This window comes from Montipora foliosa, chromosome 1 (assembly GCF_036669935.1).
Source record: "Montipora foliosa isolate CH-2021 chromosome 1, ASM3666993v2, whole genome shotgun sequence".
Classification (NCBI taxonomy): Eukaryota; Metazoa; Cnidaria; class Anthozoa; order Scleractinia; family Acroporidae; genus Montipora; species Montipora foliosa.
Genome location: NC_090869.1, coordinates 13,363,133 through 13,375,480, shown reverse-complemented (window position 1 = coordinate 13,375,480; position 12,348 = coordinate 13,363,133). Strand labels below are relative to the sequence as shown.

The 12,348-nt window shown below is 40.0% G+C and overlaps 1 protein-coding gene across 2 annotated transcripts; it reads right to left on the bottom strand.

The window, feature by feature from the left end:
- Nucleotides 1-85: 85 nt before the first annotated feature.
- LOC137985999 (transmembrane prolyl 4-hydroxylase-like) lies at nucleotides 86-12,297 on the bottom strand. 2 transcript variants are annotated; one of them, XM_068833434.1, is made up of 10 exons: nucleotides 11,981-12,297; nucleotides 10,120-10,204; nucleotides 8,496-8,665; nucleotides 7,703-7,764; nucleotides 7,528-7,562; nucleotides 6,269-6,422; nucleotides 5,932-5,989; nucleotides 4,851-4,963; nucleotides 3,387-3,477; nucleotides 86-2,375 (listed from the first exon to the last, which is right to left on the bottom strand). In XM_068833434.1, exons 1-10 carry the CDS (start codon nucleotides 12,131-12,133, stop codon nucleotides 2,082-2,084), a joined length of 1,215 nt encoding a protein of 404 aa, XP_068689535.1. In that variant the 5' UTR covers nucleotides 12,134-12,297; the 3' UTR covers nucleotides 86-2,081. The 2 variants fall into 2 exon arrangements, with proteins under 2 accessions (XP_068689535.1, XP_068689543.1); XM_068833442.1 differs by having other exon boundaries at nucleotides 6,269-6,362.
- Nucleotides 12,298-12,348: the final 51 nt, after the last annotated feature.

Sequence of the window (12,348 nt, the reverse complement as noted above, 5' to 3'; positions counted from 1 at the left end):
ATTTATTCTACTTTAGGTATGGTTTAAAACAGCGTAAGAATTTCAGGATCCAGGAAGCGAATAGAGTAATTTTAATTTGTGAACTTACTGAGTTTTCCATTTTGCAAACAGAATTACAAAAAACGTTTAGCGCCAGTAACACCCTTTTTTTCATTATTTCATTAAATTGATCATTTCAAATGTAAAACTGCATTTACAGTAATCTAATCTTGAAGAAAACATAACCCATTCTCATCCTAAATACACTTTTTGAATTCTGCAGTTATCGCCAAATTAGTTTTTTTTCAATCGTCATATTGCAAACAAAGTAACGAATGTAGAAGGAAAGCCAAGGCCGGTATCATGCAAACCGCGCAATGAAATGTTCTCATGTGACATTCGTCACAGATTTTAAAGAATCCTTCAAACTTTTTCACATTTCTATGTACGAACTGTACATTGAAAGAGAAAGACTGTGTTTTATTAATACACACTTTGCATAGCTAACTGAATTGCGTGACTTTGCAATACTAATAGTGATAATGGTAAAAACCTCTATAAAATCTAACATGACAATTTGTAAACTTATAGACTTGCGGGATAAAAACGCATTTAACTTTACATTTTCTCTGAGACACACCTGTTTACAAAGGAGTCCGCGAATCTCTTTGTTCGGAAAAATGGTTGGGCAAACCTCCTTTCTCTCCTTAAATTATATCCGACATTACAGTGTGTCGGTAGTAAATCCTGTAATTTATTTCAGGGATCGTTCACAACTGACTGAAACAGTTTTTAGGTAATATAGGTGTCACGGGTGGTCCCTAATAGACTCAATCTCGGTAAGCTCACAGCAAGGAACCAGGGGAAAAATACACGAGAGGAGAGACAGGGTCCTTTTTTACACTCTTTCGAGATCTAGTTGAAGGTATTTGAGAAGCGCGTGGTGGAATAGGGGGCATGACGATCTAATACACGCTCAATATTTTGCCACTAGATCATTAAGTGGAATCTGAGCACTCTTTAACTGAACTAGAAAGTACAGTTTGCGAGATGCTTTCTTCACAAGTTCTTCCATGTGATCATTATAAGTTAGGCTTGTGTTAATGGTGACCTCGAGCAACTTTGTCTTGTCAACTGACTCGATAGGTAGACCATCAATAAGTGCCCTAGGGAACTGTGAGCAGTTACGACTAAAAGTAATGGTTGGTTCCTTTGTCTTGTCTCCGTTCAGCTGGAAAAGGTTTTTCTTTGACCAGTCAATAACTTGGTCAATTGCATCTTGAGAGTGTAAACGTCTTGCTTTAGACACGCCGTGAAGAAAAGATCGTGTGCATGGTAACGAAGACGTTGATTCATATGGAAGCATAGGGCGGGTTTTAGTCGAGTGTCGTAAAACCAAAGCCGAAGTAATTACTTTGGCCAATCAAAAAGGACGAAGACAATCCAGTAAACCAATCAAAGCTCGAAGTGCATGATTATACGTAGCCGACACAAAGCGCGGGAAAATGTGCACGAGCGAGCCACGATTGGTTTTGGTTTCACTTCTGATTGGTTGAAAAAGTGGCGCGAGAACTTTGGACTAATCACTGAGTGAAGTAATGCTAAACCAAAGCAATTCGCTAATTGCTTTCGACACTCAATTGAAAACCGCTCTAATAGTCAGATATTAAAACCCCTTTTACACACACACAAAATTAGCATGGCACCCCAAAATCTTGGCACGATACCAATGTTTGGAGTGCCGAGGACACCTCCAGAGATGTGGATGGCACCCCTATAATTTCTGGCACGGGTGCCTGATATGCCTTCTGTTTGTTCTGTTTACACAAGAAAAAATTACCGTGCCACACACGAAAAACATAGGTGCGGTAGCGAGATTTCGGAGTGCCGTGCCAGTTTCTTGTGCGAATGTAAAGCAGGCTTCATGAATGGTTTATCTGGAAGAGACGTAGCGCTGCATAATGAACAGCCCGCAAAACTTAAGTGTAAGCAAAGCAAATCAGATCCAGAATTTTTTGCAAGGATATCCATTTTAACACGTGAAAATCAAAACAGTAACAAGAACACTGTCATGCAAAACCACTTTGAATAGATTTGTAACTTTATTTCCCAGTCCGGTCCGATATTCTGGAATATTTGTCACTCCACGTCCGTAGATCGTCCCAACTATTTCCGATGACATTTATCCAATTGTTTACAATCCATTTGTGGCCCTTTATGACATCACATCCCCCGTGATATGACATGGAATCAAGATTTGACAACCAGGCAGATGATTCATCTATCACGTGATTATACCACATGATCGCTGTGCCCCGTTTCGGTGCAATTTTCAGGTTGGCCTTGGAGCAGTAGGCGCTTAAGTTTGAAAGGTAATTTGATTTTCGTGTCCACTCCTATAATATTAAAGAATAACATGTTATTTGGGCTGAAAGGACATTTTTTCTAATGTTATTCGTTGAATGAATCGGAGGACAACCTCGTAACGAGGTGCAACCTGTCTCTGAAATAAAACCACAGGCACACCACTGTACATTGATGAGAATGTTTAAAGATCTACAGAAGAAATCTGATTAAGCTTTACGGTGGTTGTGATTTCGTCCGATATTAATTTTCATTGAATTGTTTACATTAGGAAACAACTCCATCGGCAAATTGTATTTGTCTTTCTTCTGGAGATCGACGTAGAAAACCACACTGAACGGACGGGTGAAGAACGGAAGAACGGGTTCTTTATATGCTTCTTGTCTTTTCAAATCTCTGCCAAATTGATATCTACATATTGAATAGGTTTATTACGAGCTCACAAAACGTTCAGCTCCCACTTAGCTTGATAGGCTAAGCTCAATTGGTGCCGCAGAGGTAATGTGTTCACTGCATACGTAATCTCAAATCGAAACAAAGTGGGGTCTACTTATGAACTATACTCGGAAACTGCGTTTATCATTTACGTTTTGCATGGGAGACTGAAGTAGTCTTTTTTCGAGTTTACTGAAGATTGTAAATTCCAATCAATGACTGAGTCAGCGCTGTATTGCCTTAACAAGTCGAACATTGTTCAGCTGGACTTGACTGACAGCACGGCCTTTGGAACAAATAACTCTGGGAAAAATACCTTCATTTCAGTAATTTAACCTCCCCCCGCCCCCTACCCTCGCCCCCCCCCCCCCCCAAAAAATAAAGAATAGGGTTCCATCCTTTTTGTATGGACACAAACATAAAAAAAAAAGACTTAAAAAACGGCAAAGCCGGTTGGGAAAGTCAACTTGCTTGATTCTATTTCAGATTTCGAGCAAGGATGCACAACTTAGAATAGGAAAATTTGAATGCTTTAACGCGTTGTCTTAATACCACTATTGACAGGTCATTTTCGCCCTTCTGTCCCCATACTGTAATTAAATATGAACCTCGTAGTTGAATGTGTCGTTGTTGGCGATTGGAAATGCTGTGTGTCCTCCTTCCTCAACATCATTCAGAAAGTACAAAATGGTTATGTACCTGGCAATTCAAGTGGATGTAAAATGAAATAATAATCAGTTCTGAAATTATTTCGTGGGTTATTATTCTGGGTTGTAGTGGAAACCACGGAACAGGGAGGGCACAGTGATGAGCTAGAGCACTCGCCTCCTACCAATGAGGCTCTGCTTCGAGTCCCAGAATTGGCGTAACATGTGGTTACCGGTAAGTTTGTTGGTTCTCTACTCTGCTCCAAAAGACTCCGGTTTTCCCCTCTCTTCTAAAACCAACCTATAGACCGTTCTCAGATATGGCGGCCTTTTTGATTTCCTTTGTTTCAGATAGCTATTATGGGATGCCCAGGCGGCAAATACATATTAAATTGCCCCCTGAGCATCCCATAATGTCTTTCGAAACAATAGAAATCAAAATGGCCGCCGTATCTGCCAAATGGCCTATTAATTGATTTCATTTGATTTCTGTACAGTGTCGCCAATTAGAGCCCCAGTGCTTAATACATCTGACACTTAAAGTGCCCCTGTGACCAAAAAATAAATTCATATTTTTCTTTGGATTTCAAAACTATGTTAACAAAACACTAAATGACCCACGTTTTAAGCCTTGATTTCAAAAAGACACCTCTTTATTTTAACTGTAATTTTCCTATTTAATGGTCCGCCATTACTAACATTATGTTCTTGAGAGAGCTGGATCGAGGAGAAAATGACGTCAAAGGCTCACTAGTTTAAGAATGCAATAGGTGTGTACGCCGCATAATTAATATGCAGCACGGGGGTTTTGGGCTTTCAGACTTTTAAACTCACGCTTTGCATATATAATAAGCTGCGTTCACACGCTGAAATTTTAAGCTAGTGAGCCTCTGACGTCACTCTTCCCTGGATCCAACCGTCGGAGGTCCACTCGGTCAGTTTTGAACGTGAGTAATGGCGGACCGTGAAATTCAAAACTTACAGTCAAAGTAAACGGCCTTTGGATAAAAATCAAGCTCAAAATTTTGCCAGTCAGGTGTTAAGCAAACACACTTTCAAAATGTGAAGGAAAAAAGGAAGTTGTTTTTTTGATCACAGGGGCACTTTAAATAGAGAGGTTTTCAATTGAGTGTCGAAAGCAATTAGTGAATTACTTCGGTTTTGCACTACTTCACTCGGTGATTGGTTCAAATTTCTCGCGCCACTTTTTCAACCCACCAGAAGTGAAACCAAAACCAATCGTGGCTCGCCCGTGCACATTTTCCCGCGCTTTGTGTCGGCTACGTGTAATGACGTTGAGTTTTGATTGGTTTACTGGATTGTCTCCGTCCTTTTTGATTGGCCAAAGTAATTACTTTGGTTTTGGTTTTACGACACTCGATTGAAACTCGCTCTAATTAATTATTCAAGTACAAGCTAACTGACCTGCAAATGCGACAGTTATTCAATGAACGCAAATCACAGCATGAACTCGCGGCGTGGACTGGGTGCGAGTCGTAGTGGCAGTGGTAATGACCCCCAGGACCATATTTTACTGCCTGAAAGAAAACACAAAGTTACGGTTTTGTCAGAAACCCATGACTAGCGAGCGCATTTTATCTTGTGGAACGGCGTTTCTTACAGACCGAGCTATTTTTAGATTGATTATTTTCCAGCGAAACCAAACCTTTTCAGCCAATCATAAGTCTTGCATGAGAAATTATTACCCATGGGATTTAGAATAGTCACTCCAGTAAAGCCTGGCTCACACGTACGACGCAAATGCAAACTCAAACGAAGTTCACACGTCCAACGCAAACGCAAGGGAAGTAAGACACGCAGGCGCAATTCAAGTCCTCTTTCCAAGATGTCGGACGAGAATGAACCCGTTTGTTTTTTGTTTTGTTTTTTTACCTTGTGTTTGCATTTGCGTTTCCCCGGTTCACACGTGTGAAATGAAAACGCAAGCGCAAATGCAAACGCATGACATGAAAAAAAAATTACTATTTCTTGCGTATTTCCTTGCGTTTCCATTTCCGTTGAGGTAGTTCAGACGTGTATTTCCTTGCGTTTGCATTTCCGCTGAAGCAGTTCACACGTGTCTTTCCTTGCGTTTGCATTTCCGTTGAGGTAGTTCACACGTGTATTTCCTTGCGTTTCCATTTCCGTTGAGGTAGTTCACACGTGTATTTCCTTGCGTTTCATGATTTGCGTCGTACTTGTGAACTAGGCTTACGTCAAATCTTATTTAAAGAATTCGTCTAAGAGTAGCTTGATCTGTAAAAATGCCGTTACTTGATTTGGAGTTGTAGGCTTGTGGTTGTGGGTTCCTGGTATTGTTAAACATTATTAATTTTGATTTCTTATCTTTATTTCACGTAAACATTTTTCTTTAAATTTATAAACAAAAAAGACACTAAAAACATTACACTGATAACGCTATATACGATATACTACTTAAAATACGTTACTCAAGATTAATACGTATTGTGAAAAAAAAAAAGATTTTAAAGCAAGCAAGATTTACCACTGGGGTTTCACTGCCTCTTATCAGTTCGATTGGAAGTCCAGTTAGTGCCGATTTCCTGAAATAAAAGGAAAAAACCACACGGTATTAAGAATAAGGTATTCTCCAGTAGAATTTGAACAGAATGAAGAAAAATAAGCAGCACTAAGAATACGCATAGAAAAGAAAATTTTGGTTTCGGAGAAGAAAGCGCGAGTTAGCGAGTATTGCCAGAAGACAGAATACGCCATTTTAAGAACAGAATTTCTGCAAGTCCATCACTCACTTACTCACTCACTCACTCACTCACTCACTCACTCACTCACTCACTCACTCACTCACTCACTTACTCACTTACTTTGCATCTAGTCGCATTGCCAACTCGTCATCCGAATGCAGTTCGATAAACGTCTGGTTGCTATGACGGCCCTTGACCTTGGTATCCAGGCTCCCTATTTTTTCAACATACTTCATTATCTTCGTTGATTCAAATTCACTTTGATGAATCCCACCTGTGGTAATTAAAATACATCTGTTTATTTCAGTTGAAATTCTCAGTAACGCAATGGCTCAAAGCAAGTCTTGACGAGTAAGGAAGGGTCCGAAATATTTCGGATTAAAGAATATCAAGACAATATAAGGTAATGTGAAAGAATGTTTAACACATGTTAAATGAAAGGTGTTACAATTGAACCCACTGGGAACTCGGAAAAATCCGAGCCCCAGATGGGATTCGAACCCACGACCCTCCGTGATCTATTACGGATACTCTAACCACTGAGCTACTGGAGACTCTATGGTCAGCAAGGGTGAAATGTGCGTATTTGACTCGAGCTGCATCACGCAGCCCAGAGTCAAATATCGACTGACAGCGTAGTCCATAACTGCATCGCGCAGTCACATTGAGAGCGTCATTGAAATCCAGTTGCCTGTATTTCTGTGAACGATGCGGCCAACCAACCACTAAAGAGAGCGAATGTGAAAGAATGTGTAACAAATATTAAATGAAAGGTGTTGCAATTGAACCCACTGGGAACTCGGAAAAATCCGAGCCCCAGATGGGATTCGAACCCACGATCCTCCGTGATCTATAGCTAGTACGTATGCTCTAACCACTGAGCTACTGGAGACTCTATGGTAACACCTTTCATTTAATATGTGTTAAACATTCTTTCACATTCGCTCACTTTGGTGGTTGGTTGGCCGCATCGTTCACAGAAATACTGGCAACTGGATTTCAATTATACTCTCAATGTGACTGCGCGATTCAGTTATGAGCTATGCTGTCAGTCGATATTTGACTCTGTGGCTGCGTGATGCAGCTCGAGTCAAATACTCACATTTCACCCTTGCTCACCATACAGTTGCTGTGAAGGTGGACCGCGCTGCCTTGGTAACAACAGATAAAAATAACCTTCGCAGCACGGGTGCCATCTAAAAATAGATTTAACTAATGGTACACAGGGATTCGCTGTCTTACCTCATATTAGTCTTGAGAATGTATAAAGAAATTAAAACATATAAAGAAAAATATAAATAATTCTGAAATCATTCACATTACACAAAAGCATTGTTAAGTACATGTTGAAACATCAAGGTGTTAATCATTCAACCAACCTGGATTGTGCTTTCCAATGTTTAGGGATTTCAGCCTAAAATTCAATTTGATGTTAGTATGTAATTGTTCTGTTCTGTTAGGTGGAGTTACAAGAATGCGAACCATGGGTGTTGTTGGAGTAAGACATCCACAGAAAAGGTAAGTGAAAAACACAAACCACGCAGGTTTACTTACATGTTGTCGACATCATTTAATGTGAAATGCAAATCTCGGATATATCGCATTCCATATATGACCTGAGTTAAAATGAACAACAACAGCAGAATTGTTAATTTCGAAGGGCTCGTAACCCGATCGAGGGCATAGGGAATACTTCAATTTATCTGAACGAAAATCAATCCTAACCGCTGCCGACGTTCTTGTCAAATTTTTCTCCAGGAAACTTAATCAACGACGATTTCAAGGAGAATCATATAACTGATTATAAAAATACGAAGTTACATTTTTTTTTTAAAGATAACGTTATTGTGGCAGCCGCCCTCTTGCTTTTTTACCCTTTTACGTCCGGAACTACACGGAGATTGGCTCCCAATTGGGATCAGAACTCAGCTATGACAAGGGCTCCACTGATTGGTCAAAAAGAGAAACTATTCAACGAAAACAATGGGCTCTAATCCCAAACACAATAGACCCTTTGCGTAAATGGCAGTGTACATGCTAAGCCTCACATTCATGTGAAAAATCCTTTGTCTAGAGACATAAGTACGAGGCTAAGGATTTACAAAGTATTGTTATTCAAATTTAGGCGCCATTTATGCAAGGGTGTATGATAGAGGCTGGAAAGAGCTGTGTTGTGTCTACTTGATACAGACGACAGCAAACTGTTTCAAGCCAAATAGAACTGACCAAGCTTCTCTTGCATAATGTGGGAGAACAATACCGAAACTAAATTGTAGGAAGAATTGGTCACTTAAAAACTGACCAAGAATGTGATGGGTGTTTTAAATGTTCTTTGTCGACTGAATACCTCGTCTGAGTTAATGACGTTGTCTCTGTTAAGATCCCAATGCTCGAAACTGGTCTGAGACTCGAGTTCTTCCATGGAGTGATGGTATACATCGCTGCCCTCCAGTTTCCCGTTTTTCGCAAAGTAAAGAAGACGTGTCGTTTCTGCTTCATTTAGGAAGCCTGAAATTTCTGAGAACGAAGAAAGGTAGGATTTAAATGAACTTTACTAAAGTTAAATTTAAGCGATTTCTCGAACTCAGAGACCGGGATTCTTTCAGTCAATCAATGCATACAATGAATGAAAACAGCTGGCCGAGTCAACACCAAGCGGAACGTTATCTTTGTAACCACTGGCAAGGTCAATGGTTCACCATTTCTGAGATTGCGCAGAATAGCCGGAGGGAACCTTCTGATTCTGAACCAATCTCGACCCCAGAGCTCTTCTCTTGACTGATGGAGAGAAGAGCTCTGGGGAACCCTGAAGCAAAGTGTCCTCTCATTGGTTTTCGTGAAGAACAAGCAAGAGCGTCTCTAATTGGTGCATTCATGTTAGCTCGAGGAGTGAGCAGGCGCCGTAAGATTCAAATAGCCAATTTTTGGCAATGAGAACCCTACGGCGCATGTTCTCCGACATAGAGTTTCCCAGAGCCTTGGGTCGATCCGAGGCTCTGGTGATGAGAATGATTCTGAACCAAAAAGGGGTATTTCATCTCGATGCTGGCATAAAAATCCCGTTCTCAGTCACCATATGTGAAAATTCGAGCTACGCGTCAACTTAAAGTGAAAAAAAGGAATCAAAGTTCCGATTTTTTAATTTATTTTTGGAAGCAGGGATGGCGCAGTGGTGAGAGCATTCATCTCAAACCAATGTGGCCGGGTTTGATTCCCACGGCTTGGCGTTATATGTGGGTTTAGTTTGTTGGTTCTCCCGACCTACTCTGCTCCAACAGGTTACTCTCCGACGGACCTACGATTTGATATTAGTTATTTTATTTGATTTTAGTCCATTAGTGCCTCAGTCCCTGGCAAAAATGGCCCCTGCCGAGACCAAGGTCTGTTTTGTAAATTATATTTCTCAAACGCTTAGAGATCTTATGATGATGGATTGAACAAGACAAGCCATATTAGTGGAGGCCTAAGATTTATTCTTTTCCCCTGTGACATAAGACTCTCTCCACGTTTGTCTAATCTAATTGTTAAAAATTTGACTTAGTTCTGACCTATTATATATAATACGTTTAGCAAAATATAGCACAGAATTTTACATGGTTGCTATGGTTTTTATTGTTGTCGTGGTTGTCTCCTCATAAACAGTGCATGGACGACGTTAAAAGCGTTTAAAAAAATTAATCAAACATTAAAAGTTTAATTGAAGTACTCACAGGAGCCCATCAGTACGAGAATTCTCCCGAATCGACTTATTGATCGGGCGTTTTGACAGACCTAGTTATTTTTAGAAACGTCTTTCCCGCGGATGAGACTTCCCCAGGAGCCCGATGTCCAATCATGAGAAACCGAACTGGCTTTGTTTTTTTGCGGAAAAGGTAGTCTAAAAATTGATCATTCTGTAAAAATGCCGGCGCCGTGACATAGGCTTAGTATGCGATTTCTTCGCTCCTAGTCATGGTTTCCTGAATACTAACCGAATATTGGTGGTCTGACACCCAGTGTTTTCACCTCAAAAAGCTTCTCATCTCTAATGAGCTCAACTTGACGAACATGACCAACCTAGGAAGTAATAATCATTCGCTCTATACCTTATGTACGAAGATCAAAATTGAATAAGGCGGTCAATTTAAGAAGGCCCAAACCAGTTCCAACACTTGAAAGAAACGTTCTCATTAGAAGGATTGACTCTTATCACTTAACAGGAATGTTATGGTTCCATATCAAACACCAATTATTGCTGAAAAAGAATTCGGTCATTTTTGTAACATGAAACGTTACCATGGCAACGGGAAAAACACCCATATTTTGGTTATAGCTGCTCATATCTCAAAAAAAAAAAGACAAGGTGCCCCCATTTTTTATGTCTGAAATGTAGTTAGCATGCCAGAATGAAACTTTCTCCAAAATTAAAAAAAAAATAAAATTATATTAAGGTAGCTCTAATCCGCTCCACAGAATTTTTTTAAATTTTGCAAAGGGTTTTATCTTGGCCTACTGATCTCTTTTGTGCAATAAAAAAAATGGGGTCACCTAGTTCGATTTTCAGATATAAGCAACTAGGCTGTTTTTGCAAGGCTTTCCTGTCGCCTTGCTGACTTGTTACGTCATAAAAATGACTGCATCTTGTTCAGCAATAATTGATGTTTCACATGGTATCATAACAATGCTGTTACGTGATTAATTAAGTGTTGTAGTGTCAATCCTTCTAATGACAAGGCCTCTTGAAAGTGTTGAAACAGGTTTAAGCCACCGTCTTAACGAGAAGAAACCAGATACCTGTGCATTTTTGCAAGATGTGGGAAAATCATTCAAGAATTAAATTCAGTCATAGCTCCGCTCGCTTGTGAACATCTCTTGCAAGAGGACTATGAGTCAAGAGTGAGAGTTCCCGGCCCGGATTCTATAAATTTCATTAATTCTCGTAATTTATCATTCTCAGTTAAAGTGCCCCTGTGATAAAAAATAATCAGATTTTGAAAGTGAGTTTGCTTAACACCTGACTAGCACAATTTTGAGCTTTGATTTTTATCCAAAGGCCGTTTACTTTGAGTGTAATATAAGTTGTGGACTTCACGGTCCGCCATTACACACGTTCAAAAACTGACCGATTGGACCTCAGAGGGTTGGATCCAGGCAAAAGTGACGTCAAAGGTACACTAACTTAAAATTTCAGCGTGTCAATGCAGCATATTATATACGCAAAAACACGATTTTAAAAGTCTGAAAGCCCAAAACTCACGTGCTGCGTATTAACTCTGCCGCGTACACACGCATTGCATTCTGAAACTATTGAGCCTTTGGCGGCGTCATTTTCTCCTCGGTCCAGCTCTCTCGCCTCAAGATCTTAAAGTTAGTGATGGCGGACCATTAAATATGAAAAATCCGGTTAAAATAAACAAGTGTCTTTTTTAAATCAAGGTTTAAAACTTTGGTCGCCTAGTGTTTAGTCAGCATACTTTTGAAATCCAAAGAAAAAGAAGAATTGAATTTTTGGTCACAGGGGTACTTTAAGCGGATACGTACATATATCTCTACCCGTTTCAGTGATTCCAAGTAAGTCCGCTGACTCAATGGAGATTCGACCGCGTTTTGGGAACGAATTTATGTCAATATGGTGCGTTTGCGCGCTAGGGGAACCTCACTCCGTATCATAATCCTCATTTCAGTTACAATCGACCTCGTGAAGCCATCAATAAATGTACGAAATGTAACGACGAATGTGCATGGAATTTTCCCTTATAGAACCTATTAATCTTTATCTTTGATGTTCCGGTGCCGATGCTTCCTAATAATCGCATTACATCTACACATTCATTTTCATTGACCATAGCTCACCTTTACTGGATCTAGACGCGGTAATGTTGTTCGTCGAATAATACAAGGTCCGACGCGAAGTTCTTCATCGATCAAAGCACAAGATACAATCGAGCAACAAACTGGCAAAATGGTGATGCTAAACGCCGAAAGCCCGCAACTGGGATGTCTCATGATGGATGAAGATCCCAAACAATCATTCTAATTCTTTTTTAACAATATGTAAATGTTACAACACTTAAAACGATTCATGTTCGACGTGGGAAGGTTGAACCACGTGGATAATATGGTCGGTGGTAATAATAACAGCGTGCGGGTACCAGTTTTGAACAGGGTCAGTTATCACTGATTTGCAAGGCAAAAATCGAGCCTTGGTTTTGAAGTCAAAT

What these genes read in the sequence shown, in the direction of transcription:
- LOC137985999 (XM_068833434.1), bottom strand. Translation starts at nt 12,133, where the DNA reads ATGAGACATCCCAGTTGCGGGCTTTCGGCGTTTAGCATCACCATTTTG. An exon ending in CATTGGAAAGCACAATCCAG is followed by an intron (nt 6,423 to 7,527) that starts GTTGGTTGAATG and finishes TAATTACCACAG; the next exon opens with GTGGGATTCATCAAAGTGAA. An exon ending in AATAACTGTCGCATTTGCAG is followed by an intron (nt 3,478 to 4,850) that starts GTCAGTTAGCTT and finishes TTGAATTGCCAG; the next exon opens with GTACATAACCATTTTGTACT.